At 33.8% G+C, this 16077-nt stretch overlaps 2 protein-coding genes and 1 non-coding gene across 4 annotated transcripts; 1 reads left to right on the forward strand and 2 right to left on the reverse strand.

Annotated features, from left to right (window-relative positions):
- Positions 1-2031: 2031 nt before the first annotated feature.
- On the reverse strand, positions 2032-3553 carry LOC144555558 (uncharacterized). 2 transcript variants are annotated; one of them, XM_078303941.1, is made up of 3 exons: positions 3403-3553; positions 2438-2600; positions 2032-2355 (listed from the first exon to the last, which is right to left on the reverse strand). In XM_078303941.1, exons 2-3 carry the CDS (start codon positions 2597-2599, stop codon positions 2308-2310), a joined length of 210 nt encoding a protein of 69 aa, XP_078160067.1. In that variant the 5' UTR covers position 2600; positions 3403-3553; the 3' UTR covers positions 2032-2307. The 2 variants fall into 2 exon arrangements, with proteins under 2 accessions (XP_078160067.1, XP_078160068.1); XM_078303942.1 differs by lacking the exon at positions 3403-3553 and adding an exon at positions 2789-2910 and having other exon boundaries at positions 2438-2726.
- Positions 3554-5388: 1835 nt separating this feature from the next.
- On the forward strand, positions 5389-8137 carry LOC144555587 (uncharacterized protein At5g01610-like). The gene is made up of 3 exons (XM_078303980.1): positions 5389-5658; positions 7017-7071; positions 7541-8137. The coding sequence occupies exons 1-3, from the start codon at positions 5572-5574 to the stop codon at positions 7909-7911; spliced, it is 513 nt and encodes a 170-aa protein (XP_078160106.1). The 5' UTR covers positions 5389-5571; the 3' UTR covers positions 7912-8137.
- A 1292-nt stretch (positions 8138-9429) lies between these two features.
- Positions 9430-9500, reverse strand: TRNAG-GCC (transfer RNA glycine (anticodon GCC)). The gene has a single exon. It is a non-coding gene; the product is annotated as a tRNA-Gly (tRNA).
- Positions 9501-16077: the final 6577 nt, after the last annotated feature.

Below are 16077 nucleotides of genomic sequence, written 5' to 3' on the forward strand. Positions count from 1 at the left end.
GGGTCAGGGCGCGAGCGGGTCAGTCCACAGATCCATTTCACGAACGGGTTGGCGATCCGTTCGCAGATCCACGGTGCGAACGTGTCAGAATCTGAAATCTGATTATTCGGATGGTATTCATTTAATTCTGATTTTTGAGGGTGGTAGGAAAAAAAAAAACGGATATCTCAACTGCTGTTGTATTCTTGGGAGCAATTGGGTTTTCTTATAATTTATATATGGAGAAGATCCAGGGACCCAAAGACTCCACCCACCACATCGGGATAGATCCATGTCGCCATGATTCTGATTTGCTTTTCCAGTCAAATAGCTCAGATCAAGAATAGTTTAATTAATTGACTCGTCATTTCAGACCGTCTGTTTCTCGAAGAAGTCAGGTCCGATCTCAGACATAAGTGAATTTGTTTGTCAAACCGCCGCTCAGCCTTTCTAGTTTGCTTTCTTTATTTTCTGCTGAATTGTCTTTATGTTTATTATTCTTGTGCATGCATTTTGCTTCAACTGATGTTGTATTATTGGGAGTTATATCATGTGTAATAGTGTACTGCAATCATTGTTGTTGGCCTATTTTATTTTTCTATCCTGCAATTGGTGTTGATTTTGATTGCGTTTCAGGCTTTTAGCGATGTTAAACTAAACAAACTCCATATTGCATATTAATAAAATCATCCAGGCTTATTCACTATGGTAATAGACTCAATATTTTATTAATTGAAGTAATGAACTTAAATTAGCAAAGTATAATATTTCAGCATAATGCTCCGACTTCCCACAACTGTTCTTACAAACTTGACGTCTGACTGATACGTCTTAAAATCAATACATGATTTCTCCTGATTGTATGATCTTCGAAAATGCATTGCGTCGGACTCGATATATAAATGTACCTGTGACATCCAATGGCGGACCCCAAGAAGAGACAGGGGTAGGCAAGTGAATTCGATTTTTTTTTTTAAACACAGTGCTATTTTATAGCTGTGATATTTCTGGATGTATATAATATCTATTTTTAGATTTAATTTACAATTCAGTAGAAAAAAATTGTGTGAAAAAGAAAACCAGTCCAGATTGTTGCACATAAAAGAAAGACAGAAAAAAAGGACGTAGTCCGATTAGTTATTTACTTAAAAGAATCGTTGATTTGTTAGGAGAAAAAAAAGATCCACTACTAAAGATATAAATATGTACCGTGCAATGACTAGTCACATCGTAACTTGAATTATGTGTTGTGTTGTGATCAAATTTAAAAAAATAGATATGACACGTGAATGGTCATAACACGTTAATAATACCGCAATCACATGTGATGAGTCACATTTGTCACGTTTAACTATTTTTTCATAATTTATGTTAGTTTATTTAAGATTCAAGATTCAATCAAGATCTAACGATCTTAATTTCACATGACCATGACCATGTGTTATGCCGTGACCAAATCTTTTATGTAATTTGCCTTGTTGTATCAAATTTTTGAAAGATGATCACAGCATGTAACTGACACACGTGCCGTGATGGAACCATATTGTGCCATGACGTATTTGATCGTGCCGTGACTTTTTTAGATCTCTATCCACTACTCCAATCCGATTCATCAAAACAAAAAAAAATATTATACTCTTGTCCATATTTTATGTCTTACTCTGACCAAAATCCTGAATCCAATATCCATTGTTTCAATTTCTCTAGAAAATTATGGCTTCTAGAATCCCACATATTTCAGACCTTCTCATACCAAGATATTATTGAAACCCTTTGGGCTTCGGGTATATTCGTGATTTTTTGCTGGCAACTCCCAATACTTCGACTGGTATGGGTTTCATTGTAACAGAAAATTGTGCATCTAAGCTTTTTTTTTTATTATTTTTTAAAATTTTTTTTTCTTTTTTTGACAAGAGAGGCATAAGCTCCTTTTTATACCAGCTGAAGCTGAATTTCAAACCCATGTCAAAGTTGTAAAGCTTCAGCTACTTTATGTACTCTGGAATCCAAAACAAAAGGGGGGAAAATAACTGTGTGCAATACCATGCAAATAATATTGTGCCACAATTAGCTCATCTCAGAATATTATTTCCATGCAAGCTACAAAGTTGACTATTCGAACAGCAAGTCAGCAAGTAAAGATCTCATTAAATATCAGATGAAATGCCTCGCACTCTCTTATCACAAAAAAGAAAAAAAAGCAAAGTCAAAGATATAATTGGATATAATAAAAAGACAAATTAAAATTGGGCCTTGGCACAAAAAACATTATTGAACTGGAGAAGATCATTCTCCTTCAATCAGAAAAGAGAGAATCACTCTCCTTTCTCAAGCTTTCTTGCCAATTCCATGGGGCATGTTGAAGATTCCACGAGCCTAAACATTAAAGTATAACCGTCTAAGAACAGCAAGCGAACCAATTGCATTAAAATGAGTTACTAGAAAAGAGCATGCTTACAATAAGAGCTCCAGAGGAAACTGCCAGTGCAAGAGGTATAGCAACTGAGGTAATCACATCATATCTGCCTTTCAGGTATGTGTGCTTGCTGATATTTTGGAAGAACTGCTGATGCTTAATGAGCTTTTCTCTTGGAAGAACTGCTGGTGCTTCTGACATCATCCTTTTGAAAAATAAAAATAAACTTTTACTGGTTATCCGGTTGAACACTCTTCTGTTAACTTGTTTATATCATAAATTCAAGTAAACAAGAATGAAGAAATCCACTTGGTATATTTACTCTGACAGACTTTATGTAATGTCATATATAGGAAACACCACATTAAAGAAATTTGTAAGGACTGATTCTACAAGATATATACTATGGACGTACCAAACACCTGATTTGAAGAATTTCTGTGAAATGCAATTTAACTCCAATGAGAAATGCTATCCAAATATGTTGGCATAGTGATTGAGTTGTAACTTCTCTTAAAAGTTGATAACTGTTCTGCAAGTTTTTAAATTAGAGTCTCTTATAAAATTTTGGTTTTTCCTGATATGCATGTCTACTTGTAAACAAGGATCAGATTCAGGTTTGTGCTAGAAAATCCATCCACACAGCCATGGTCATGTGCATAAATTAAGCTTAATTGGTTAGGTTCAGGTCGGATATAGGTCCGCATAAAAGTAGCATCTCTAAACATCAACATAGAGGATTTTGGATCGAAGGTAGGGTAAATCTATATCGATACGATGATTCATCAAAAGAGAAACCAAACAAATTGGATGAGCTGAGAAACCTAAAGTTAAGCAATGCGCTCGAACAAAAATCATCAATACAGTCACTAAAGTCCAAGGATAACTCCCAGTATTTAGGTGCAAAATCAGATAAAGCCCAAACAAACACCCCCGAACGAATAAAAGAATACATAATCTGACAAAAAGATATCATAGAAATAGTTCAACAATCGTCGTGTCAGTACCTGGAAAGGATGATCGGCGAGAGAATGGAAGGAATTCAGCGGATTCGCTTGTTCTATCGATGAGAAAGATAGAATAATAGACAAACCCGCTCTTGTGCCAATACGAGGAACTGAGGATATAGAATTGATACAATTGGAGTCTGAATTGAGTTGGACTGGTGAATTGGGTCCAATTAGGCGCAATTGGCCGGAATCCGGACTATGTTGTCAATAACTCAATATGACTTCACTTGCTATTCGTCTTTTATTTATTTATTTATTACAATGGCGACTTTGAATTGACGTTGGAGTACAGGAGCGCGTATTCTCTGAGATATCTCAACTTTTGCGTGACCGACATATACGGTGGGGGTGATTAATGAGCGAGCATGAGCGAGTTAGGGTATGCTCATGCTCGCTCATTAAGTAAATGAGCGAGTTGTTAATGAGCGAGTTTAAATGAGCGGATAAATGAGCAAGTTGTAAATGAGCGAGTTATGAGCGGCTCACGAGTTATGACTTGTGACTCATAACAAAATTATATAGTGTGTCCACGCATAACAAAATTTGTTAAAAGTCATCGTAATAAAATCCAACAGATTGTTATAATTCATTTAAATAAGTGAGTTGTTATGACTATTACTTGTTTTGGGCTTTTGGCAGAGGTTTTGATTCTGCCGATTTACAAAAAAAATGAATATGAAACTATGAATATTAGTATATTACACAGGATTAAATGTTACATTGTACTCATTATATTACACATGATTAAATATGAAACTATGCTCACTATCTATCAATTTTAATGAGGCAAGGTTGATGTTATACAGAATTACATAGGATTAAATGTGCCAGGGATTAGGTGTGGCAAATTCTTAATGAGCGAGTTATGAGCGAGTTGGGTCATGCTCATGCTCGCTCATTAAATAAATGAGCGAGTTGTTAATGAGCGAGTTTAAATGAGCGGATAAATGAGCGAGTTTAGATGAGCTTTTAATGAGCGAGTTATGAGCGGCTCACGAGTTATGAGCGATTTACTCACCCCTAGGTGTCTATTCGGGATAGCGCAAGGGACTTGTCTTATTTATCCTTTAAGATGCGTGCAGAACGTATGTTAACGATTGACATTTTCCAGAAAAATAATCACAGTTTGAGATATCTCAGAGGAGAGGATGCGAATTCGGAGTATAGAGGCCAACAAGGCAACAATCCGTGTAAGCGTGTACACAAAAAAGGAGCTCTTGGTTTGGTTTGGTTAATATTTTCCAAGACGCGGTAATTACGGCTCTTATAGCTTATAGGTGTTTATAAAACATTTTTTTAATATGAAAAATTGGCAGCAATTCAATTAGACGTCTCCATCGTAGCACTAACATATTTTGATTTTTTTTTTCTTAATTATGGTTTTGTCATTCTGTGATAGTATTTGTTAAATAATATTTACTAAAAATTTATCTTTTTATTGTGAAATAGAGAAATCTCCCTCTTTAATTTTCGGTACAAAATAAATTTTTCTTCCCATACTAATAATTTAATTTAGCAATTTCTTTTTCAAAAACAATGAGGGTTGAGGTCTCATTTTATATTAACCACAATTGGTTTCATGTGAAGGAATTTCAAGATGAGAAGTATGTAGTGAAGGGATTCTCCTCCAAGTTTTTTATTTTCTAACTTAGCTAATTTTGACGGCTTGAAATATTTTTATTTTTCTTTGAATCACAGACTTAGTATAGGATGAGTTTTGTGCTTTATAGAATGGATAAATATGTTTCTAATTTTTGTAAAAAAAATCTAAAAATATCAATATGAAAAATAACGAGACTTCTTATTTAAAATTATTTTTTTTCTTTTCATATACAAGAATTTTCTTCCTTGCATAATTGCGTAAAAATATTTATACAAGCTACGGAGGTTTTTATATGCAAGTCAAAAATATTTATATAAGCACGAAGTTTTTTATACGGCGTACAACACCAGGCCTAGGAACCTTCCTTCCGTTCTCAAGCAGCTCTGTTTCAACGACGCGACATTTTTTTTCCAAACCTTTTGTTCTCTTCCACCTTGAATTAGTCATAGCAACCATTTACGCCACTTTACCTCTTCAAAATTTCTCTCTCCTCTTCTTCCAGAAAAAAAAAAATCAGATCAAAATCTAATTGATCGAGTTCGAGAAAGGAGATCAAGAGAAAGATGGATGAGATAATGAATAAGCTCGGGAGCTTTTATTTCAAGCAACGTGCCAACAAGGAAATCTCTTCGGCCGGCGATGATATGGAGGTTTTAATGTTTTTTCTTTATTTTTATTTTTATTTTTGCCTTTCTAAATAAAATTACTGTTTTTCTTCTTCCAATCCTCATCGCTGTTAAGATATTACTCTAGTTCACTTTGATTAAGAGGTTTTAGAGTTTAGACTACTGATTTGCTCCGGAGCTGTTTATTACAACCAATTATCTTCCTACGCACATATATTAATCAATTCACTCAGGAAAAAGTTGAATTTATGGAGTAATTGAACTTGATTAATGATTATGTACTGCAACACTTCAATTTAGTATGTAGGAATTGTGTGTTGATTATTGAACTCAGGCATGTAGCTTAAATAGAAAAGCAGAGTTTTGTTTGCACCTTTAAAAAAGAAATATAACATGAAGCCTGCCGCATGATAAATGTAATATATGCCCTTCAAAACTACGGAATATCATGGATACCTTCAGAAAGTTTATAACATGTCATTAATATCATATCATTACTTGTAGTTAAACTCCATTCATTTAACCCAATTTCTTTTATCATATTGTTACTTAGTAAGCAAATACTGTATGATGGGTCCATTGTCGAAGGTTTTGGTGTCAAATTAGTACCAACATATTTACATCCCAAACAGTAACTTTTTGATGTCAAATTGATCATTTAAACATCTTTCATTGCAACTCCATCCAATTGCATAAAAGAAAAGTAACACATGTTGATGATTTATAATGAAACTTTTTCATTTTGTTACTTCATTTAATGAATTGTACAAATATACTGTTGGTTAATACCATCATGTTATAAAGAAAGTGATTTTGGGAAGTCAATTCTAAGATAATTATAATAAGAAGTAACAGATATAAGTACGTAAGAGATTGATTTAGAATAATGAAATTAATAGCTTGGTAATTAAGAATTAATATAAGTAGTAATGAATGGATGAAAAAAATTGAAAAAAGGAAGAACATGGAATTCTTCAAGTGAGATCAGTAAACACAGAGATTTCAATAAAGCAAGACCCACATGGAAGAATCACCAATTTATACTTCTTGATTTGGACAAAGAAAGATTTAGATAGTTTTCTTTTTCTTTTGTAAATTGTTCAAATGGGAAGAATTGGGTAAAGCCGCAAAGTGAGAAGTGGACCACAATTTTGAGGAAGTTTTTTTAGGAAAAAAACAATTTTGAGGAAGTTAACTTTCTGAGGTTGACTTGGTGCTACCCAATACTGTGATAATTTGTAGTTTAAAAGGGGAGAGACTTTCAAGTTTCCCAGGGTGGCACATGAAATGCATCCTGCAAATAACAAAAACAAAAACTATTGAACAAATTTGAGCAAAATCCTCTTTTATGCTCTAATTTTGTGCATTAATTGTGAACTCAGTCACTTTCTACCAGCATCCAGGATGGGGCAAAATGGTTGGTGAACAAAATGAAAGGTAACAATGTTTCCTTGCATCAGATTTTCACTTTTTCTCGATTGCTGTTCACTTCTTCTTCAAAAAAAAAATGTTTTATCTTGATTGCTGTTTCATGTAAGCCCTCTCCAAGGTATCTTGAGCTGGGCTCCAGGAAATGTGTTCATGTTGCAATAAAAACCAATAATAGAAGTTTGGCGATTCCTTGTACGGGTCAGGTACAATAAAATTGTCAAACAGTTATCTGGCTGGTTTATCTTTCTGATGGAAAGAAAAATAGTTAAAAATACGAGAGTTGTTTTATCAAATTGTACATAGGGAACCCATAAGTGGCGCTTAAATTTTTTCCTTTATTTTTTTTGTTTAAAAGTAAAGGCACTAAAAAAAATCCTAGCTAGCTAGCTAATTGATTCAAACATTTTTAAGGGCTAGAGCTCAATTTAATACTATCAAATAAAACCTCTGTATTAACAATGCAAGTGAACTTCAGGAAAGATGCAGAAACCTCTCCCAGAGCTATTACGCGAATATGACTTGCCAGCGGGTCTCTTTCCTCGTGATGCAACCCATTATGAGTTCAATGAGGAGACGAAGAAAATTATAGTGTACGTGCCTTCTATCTGCGAGGTTCCCTACCGTGATTCCTCCGTCGTGCGGTTTGACACCACTGTAACTGGACGCCTCGAGAAAGGAAAGCTGTTAGAAATAGAGGGTATAAAGACCAAAGTTTTGATATGGTCAAATGTTATTTATGTAAAAACCGAGGGGTCAAAGGTTCAGTTTAAGGTGGGGGTGAAGAAAAATAGGCCACGAGATGTATATGAAGTTCTCAAAGATGGCATCCCTGTAGAGGAGTTCTAGATTACTTTGGAGCTACTGGTACTAGATTTTCATGTTTTAATCACTCTGTATTCCTTTTCTTTTCTTTTTACCCTTTTGTGGCTTCATAATTGCCTTGTGTTCAGCTTTTGATTGTAAATTTTGACTCAAATACCCACAAACTGGATAATAGTACCACACTGTGATGTCCTATTCCTATTTTTGTATAATTTGATAACTTCTTGATAATGTGAATTCAAAGCCGAAATCCTCATCTTTTTGTTTGCCATCCTTTTTTTCTTTTCTTTCATAGTTTTGAGGATAATAGTACCACACTGTGATGTCCAAGTATATGGATGAAGAGGTTACGAGGTCGAGGTCGAGCTGTAGGTCCAAGTATATGGATGAAGAGCGGATCCTTTTTTTGGACCCAATTGCTAAATTTGGAGGACCTGTTTCAGTGGTTCACGACTTGGAACATAAAAGATGGCAATCTAATATCGTTCTGGTACGACAAATGGCATGAATTTAGACTCAGATCACGACCTGATGGTCTACCTAAACCCGATAACAAGAAATTTTCCCTAGCTGAAGCTATGCCTAACATTACAGAACTACTTCCTTCTCTGGAATTGGTACCGATCCTAAGCACCGGACAAGACTACTTGGTTCGGAAGTGGAGCTCATCAGGTATCTACTCTGCAAAAAATGCCTATGACATGCTTCTTAAAGGGGGAAAGGTCAGGTGGGGTTTTGAAAAACTTTGGGCAGCAAAATGTCCAAGAACGACAAAAAATTTCGCTTACTTGCTTTTAAGAGGAAGAACACTGACACAAGATGTTTTAAGAAAAAGAAGGATTTATTGTACTCTCGGGTGTGTTATGTGTCGGAACTGTCCGATTGAATCTTCTTTACATCTGTTTTTTTCTGCATCCCTATGCTGTACATATTTGGTACTTGGTCTCTTCTAAACTTGGTTTTCAACTATTCATACCAGGTGGGACAGTTGAATCGATATAATTCATTAGCAGCTTACAAAAACAGTTCCAATGGAGATGAGATAACATGGATTATGTGGTTTGTTTGTGTCGCATGGACCCTGTGGAAAGAGAGGAACGAACGTGTATTTAGGGGTGGAATGAGACATCCACCAATACTGGTTGAAAGGATACTGACAGAAGGGAGGCTATGGTTGATGTTTTGCTGATTTTTTTGTGTCAATTACCTTGCTAACTTAGGGAGTTGTTTTGGCTGTTAGTTTTTTTAGTTTTTTTTTTTAATTGTTTGTAGTGCGCGGGGATGAATGATGGAGAATAACAACAACTCATTTTTTGTAATTTTTACTGATATTTTGGTATAAATACAGACCTGGCAGCATCTGTCAGAAATTATCAAAAAAAGAGTACTACTTGATAATGTGAAAATTCAAAGCCGAAATCCTCATCTTTTTGTCTGCGATCCTTTTTTTATTTTCTTTCATAGAATCATAGTTATGTTAGTTTTGAACCTGCAATTTCCGAAGCAGAAAAATTTTCTGTCGCTCAAAAATAAAAAATTTAGTGCACCAGCCGGGAATCGAACCCGGGTCTGTACCGTGGCAGGGTACTATTCTACCACTAGACCACTGGTGCTTTACATTAGAAAAATAAACTTATATAATATAACATTAATCAAATTGACATCCTGGGTTCAGGGTAATACCGTAATAGTTGACGAAAAATAATCTACTCCATCCGACTAGCTCCTATTTATTATCCTAATTAGCTGGATGCATTCCAATAGAATGCCATTATCAGGGTTTCAAACAAAAAAATACCCACCTAAGCAAGTCAGGTTTCAGTCTGACATGTCGACCTCGACCCGGACTGCTATTGAAGAAGAAGAACTCCATGGGTTGCCTTCGACCAATATTTCTATGCAAAAACAAAAATTCTATTTTTATTTGAAACACCTTAAAGCGGCTCCACTACCGTCTGATCCGCTTTCAGATCTGTTAGCATGAAAATTGAAACAGACTAGCACAAATTTTAATGTGAAACACACACATATTAAAGTGGATTGAACAATGATTGAGCTCATCAAATCAAAATAAGTCCCATAAACATCGAACATACTCTAAATTCATTTACAATTTTTTAATTAATTTTACCAACATTAATCATTATTTCCATATATTTATTTTATTAGCTATCTCACGTTTTATTTATTTCTGTTTATTTAGATTCTCAAAATTCAGCAATAATCTTTATATCAATATCTTTCCTTCTGAAATTTATTAGTTGACATGTATAGGTGTTTCCTTTTATCTATTCTCTGTTTATATTATAAATATGCTGTAATTGAAGTTGTACAAAGATAGATTGAAGAAAATCACTTTTCCACCTACTAACTTTTATGTCTGTATACTCTCTCTAATTTTATCATGGTATCAGAGCGATTTTGATCCAAAGAAAATTTGTTGTGCAATATCTTAAAAATGGAAGAGAAGAATGTTAATGAGTCTGCTACTGTAACTCTAGTTGATAGGTCAGATTCTTTATCCCCATTTTTCCTGCATCATGCCGATAGTCCCGGCATCGTGCTAGTTTCACAGCTGCTTACTGAAGATAACTATCCAACATGGAGTCAAGCAATGATTATTGCACTCTCAGCCAAAAACAAACTCGGATTTGTTGATGGAACAGTAACCAAACCCACAAATGCACCAGATCTAAGTCTATGGGAGCAGTGCAACACGATGGTGCTCTCTTGGATCTGGAATGCCGTGTCAAAAGAAATCACGAACAGCGTGATTTACTTAAAAACTGCAAAAGATGTCAGATGTGTGGGATGATCTGAAAGAAAGATACGCACCGAGCAACTCTATTCAGATCTATAACATCAAACGGGCAATTTCCATGCACGTTCAGAATGATATTTCCATTACCTCTTATTACACGGTCCTAAAGGGATATTGGGATGAACTCGAATCCTTAACTTGTATTCCGATGTGTGGTTGTGGAATTGTCAAAGACTATTCTCAATACCAACAACGGGAAAAAGTCTTTCAATTTTTGATGGGGTTAAATGACTCTTACGCCACTATAATTGTAGAAAATTAACTTCATTTAGTCTTTGATGTGAGATATTACAATGCAATTAATAAATTCTAAATTGCACTCAATTTGGTTGCAAGTGTACAACCTTATCGAGGAGTACTTAGGGATCGTCTCCATAGGAACAAGTTAGAATATTAATTTACATAACAAACCCTAGGTTTCAATAGATATAATTCCGGCTTATCAGTCTTGTTAATATAATTAAGAAAAATCATTAAAATCATTAATTTGGAAAAAAAAATTATTGTTGAAAATACTAATATTGTATTTTTTTTTTAGTCTTGCAAAGTACACTTTTGTCAATGTAATTATGTATCTTATTATGAAAGTATAGTTAAATAAATTTTTTTTGATCGGATTGTACTATATCGCTAGATTGTCAAGGAAAAAAACTTAAATAAATTTTCCTTTAAAAAATTACTAATTAGTTTAGAACTTTCATACGTACAGAAATAATGAGAGAGAAACTTTTTGAAAACGTTTGAAGAATAAAGCTGATTTAATATTTACATTTTTTTTTGTTCTTGAGTAGGGATTTGGAAATTTTGAATAATGTGTTGAAGAAGAGATAATAAAGAGGCACGAAATACCAAATAATATTTTGTTTGTACTCAGCTGTAAAAGCCAACTAATGAGTTGCAGATTAATATTCGGTGATATGCACGTAACTTTCTTAATTTGAAAGATTCAAAATAGTCTTTTTATTAACTTTATTTTTGAAGCAAGGGTAGTATGGTCTAAATAAAAATAATTCTCTTACCTCGACGCTGCTTGAGTCAAAACTTTGTTGTTAAAATCTACACCCCATCCTTCCCGGTACCCTAATAGGAAGATTTTTTTTTTGAGAGGTTAATAGGAAGATTTTAATTTGGCATGCATCAAACCGTCAAGTGAAAGGAATCTTTTCCAGGAGGATACTATAGCTATTTGTCATCATGGTGTCCCATTGATTTCAAAGCCATCACAAAACACGTTTAAGTGGAGCAACTATAGCTATTTGTCTCATCATGTACAAATATGGATACTCACAATCTTTTAAGATTTCGCTGCGTCAGAATTATTGCCATTTATATATATGGTAATGGTTAACACAAGTTCAAAGCACAAGTTATTTCTAAATGATCTATTTCTCTCATTCTCTCTATTTTCACTCATCAATGATAACCATATGTGGATGTGGTGGATATAATAGATCCGTGATGATGTGCCTCATGCTCGGGCTTGTATGAGGGGATGGGAGTTAAGCAGGAAGCAAATTATCACGGATTATTATAGCCACCAAGTCAAGGCATAACAAGTCTATGTTGTTAGGAACATGCTTAGGAGCACCGGTTCCTGCCAACCCTGTTTGTCTTTTCTTTTTTTTATCTATTTTGTATGAATGAGTTCTTGCTGCTCATGATCGATGTCTTATTACATAATAAAATTTGAAGGATGGATAAATGATCTTTAAAATTGTATTTTTGTTACCGTTATTATTTTTATTTTTATTTTTTTGAGAGAATAAAATGTGGATCAATTAAGTCCACATTTAATTTCAATAAGATAGTTACAAAAGCTTTGTGACAGGATTACAAAAGTTAAAATAATACTCAATACATTTGAGCATCCTTCACAAATTCGCCTACCCAAAGTTCTGTAGTAACTCAATTATTCCTTCAAAATCAACTAAAAGTTTTCTAAAATTTTAACTAGGTACCATGTACCTAGATCCTTGCTCCAACCTACCCAAAATCTATTGGTGGTATTTGAGGAACTTGGTGGGAATGCGGGCAAAATTTCTCTGGTAAAATGATCTGTTTCTACAGTGTGTGTTGATGTGTCAGAGTGGCACCCGAATATTCACAACCAGCAAATAGAGAGCTACGGCCAACCCGAGGAGGTGCGCTGCGCCAAGGTGCACTTGCACTGTGCACGTGGTCAGAACATATCTGAGATAAAATTTGCGAGCATTGGGACACCTTTGAGTACCTGTGGCAATTATCAGAAGGGAACTTGCCATTCTCCAGATTCACATACTATACTAGAAAAGGTTCTTGAATCTCAAACTATCTTTTGTTCTTTGAGAATTTTACTTGAACATTTTTATTCCTCCTTCTATTAGTTTGTACAACTACAGATATATCATATATATTTTCTTGGAACCCCAGATATATCATATTTGTTACAGGTTCACTTCATTAATTTATGGAACTTATTATCCGTCTTTTCCTTGCTCAACATAAATGCATTGGCCAAGAGAGATGTACTGTTACAATCTCCCCAAATAATTTTGGTGGAGATCCATTCCCCAATGTTATGAAAACAGTGGCAGTGGAGGCGATCTGCGCGCCCAGTATTAGCTAGCTTATTTATCGTAAATTTAAACTAAGATGAGAAAACAATAGAAGAGAATGAGGAAGGCAAATGTAAAGTGTGGATGGTTTGTAGAGCATGTTAGGAGTGTTTATTTTACCTGATTTGTAGGATAACCCCCTTTTTATCTCTCTAATTTCTGCATGTAGATTCTGGGCTAACCAACCATATAATTGAAAGTTGGGACCAGGAAAGGAGATAATGTGATAAAAAAGGGTGAAAAATAGGAAAGAAGAGGCAAGATGGGTTGCCTCTTTTACTTTTGTTGGTGTTTTCCCTTTTCATTTGTGCAAGGAATCTGTTAATCGTGGCATCATTGGCATCTGTTCTGGTGTGTTGTTTTGTTTTTTAGAGCAAAAAAAAAAAAGATTTCGTTGGTTTATTTTTATAAATACTTGTATAAGAAAGAGCACAGCTAAACTGCAATTCAATTACATCTTTTTTATGTTTGAGGAAACTACAATTCTACAATTAATCAATTACATGAAAACCCAGATAATTGTGATTCTGTGAACCAGAAAACCTAAACATGGACTTAAAGAGAATACAATACAAAGAAAGAGTGTAGCAACATTAACAACAACAATAATAACCAAGTCTCTAGTTCCAAATAAGTTGAGGAATGTTAAAAATGAAACTTAATTGTAGTCATAAGGTGAAGTAGATAGTAATAAAATAATAATAGTAGTACTACTACTAATAGTAATAATACTAGTAATACACTAACTATATGATCCAGTGGCGGGTCATAAGTATACCTGGGAGGTGTTAAACCATCTCAAGATTTTAATTTTTTTTATTACTAAGTATATAAAAGCAATACTATATGATTTGTTTTACAAATACAACCCAATAATAATATACAAAGTTATGGGACTTCAAATTAAAATTTAAATAACAAAATAGATATATCTGGGCCAGTCAAGCCTGGGCCTTCTGATTAGTGATTACAAAAATAGATTTTATATCTATTCTATTTGTGTTTTGTGCTGGGAAAAGAACAAAATAAAAATTTCTTTATAGAACCGACAAAGTATCTGTTTCTTTGAAATAGACAAATTCCTAAATTGAAGAAAAAAAAATCCAAATTATAAATTATAGCACCGATCCTCTAATCCTGTAAAAATTGAAGTGTCTTTGACTATCCGTTCTTCACGACTCTAACTAGGCAACTACTCAAAATTCTGGACCGTCTTCACCAAATTTCACTTATGCACCAAATTTTATTTCTCCGATTCTCAGAGGAAGTATGCACCTCATTGAATTGTTAGAATATATAATTTACTCTCTTGGTCTCTCTTTATTCTATTTCAGATCATTGATTCTCAATAGGTTAGTGTAAAAAAAATTACATCTTCATCTATTAAATTATTAGATTTGTGTAAAAAAAAGTTATGTTAAGAATAACTTGTCTATGGAATTACGAATGAAGTGATATATTTCTGTGTGTAATTTGTATACATATAATATTATGTCTAAGAGAAAGACATTCACATTAGACACTTATTTGAAGGTGAAGGAAATCAACTCAAACTCCAACAAAAATTCTAAGTCTAGATAATCAAATTTCTAAACCAATTCTACATGGAATGAATATTTCTAACCAAAGCCATCGACCAGGCTCAACGGACAGGGAAAGTAGAAGGGGTTAAATTGGCAAGAACTGCACTAGTTTTGACGCATACTATGTATGCTGACGATCTCATGATTATGGGAAGAGCAACAACCCGGGAAGTTCAGGCACTGATGGAGATAATGACTGATTTAGGTAAGATTTCGGGTTTAACAGTGAACCCTCTCAAATCAAAATTTGGTTCAGTAAGGCGTGTGTAGCATGTAACAAATGAACATTAACTTATTATACATTTATACTGATGTAATTTACCTGCTACACGATAGGTTGTAAAGAAAATGATACAAAAATGTTGAATTTATGGAATTTTGCGTCAAATGTCGTATAAATTAACAAAAAGGACCATATTCATATATAAAGAGAGTGCCGATTTTTTTATTAATAGAAAATAAATAAATAAATAAAATATCAAAATAAGAGTAAGATTTGGTGAAATTTTGAAATATAGGAAGAACATCATAAATTCTCATGTCCAGCAAAATCTGTCCCTAACCACGTAAATTCGCTAATTAAAAAAAAATTGGACGGATAATCCATCCAACAAAAGAAAAAGAAAAAAAAAATATGACCAGTACTAGACGGGATAGACTATCCCGTTTAGGGTCTTTTTTTAGTAATTTTGCGTGATTAGTGATGAAATTAGTTGAACAAGATAAATCATTCTGTTCTTCTTATATATATTTCAAAATTTTATAAAAACCTACTCTTATTTCGAAATATTTGTATTTATTTTTTATTAATAAAAAAATTAGAAAGTATATTCATGGCTGTCGGACAGAATTTTTTATATTATTTGAATATCACGGTAGAAAATACTGCTGTTTTAATTCCTATATCATTTTAATATTATTTCTCAATTTACACAAACTTCTCTAATTGGCAGTATCTTTTGTATTGTTCTCTTTACAATCTAGCTACCGTGTAGCAAGTAAATTACAACGGTATAACGAGTCAAATGCATTTGTTACAATGTTACGTTTATTAACATTTATAGTGGCACAAATTCACAACAAAAGTTTTTTTTTCTGTTCAATCTCATGTGATGTTCTCCGTAACACCTACATTGGAGCATTCGAATAGTTCAAAACTTACCCGCCTCATGATAAGTTACGCAATCTCAAT

The sequence above is a fragment of the Carex rostrata genome, chromosome 6 (genome assembly GCF_964058835.1).
Source record: "Carex rostrata chromosome 6, lpCarRost1.2, whole genome shotgun sequence".
Lineage (NCBI taxonomy): Eukaryota > Viridiplantae > Streptophyta > Magnoliopsida > Poales > Cyperaceae > Carex > Carex rostrata.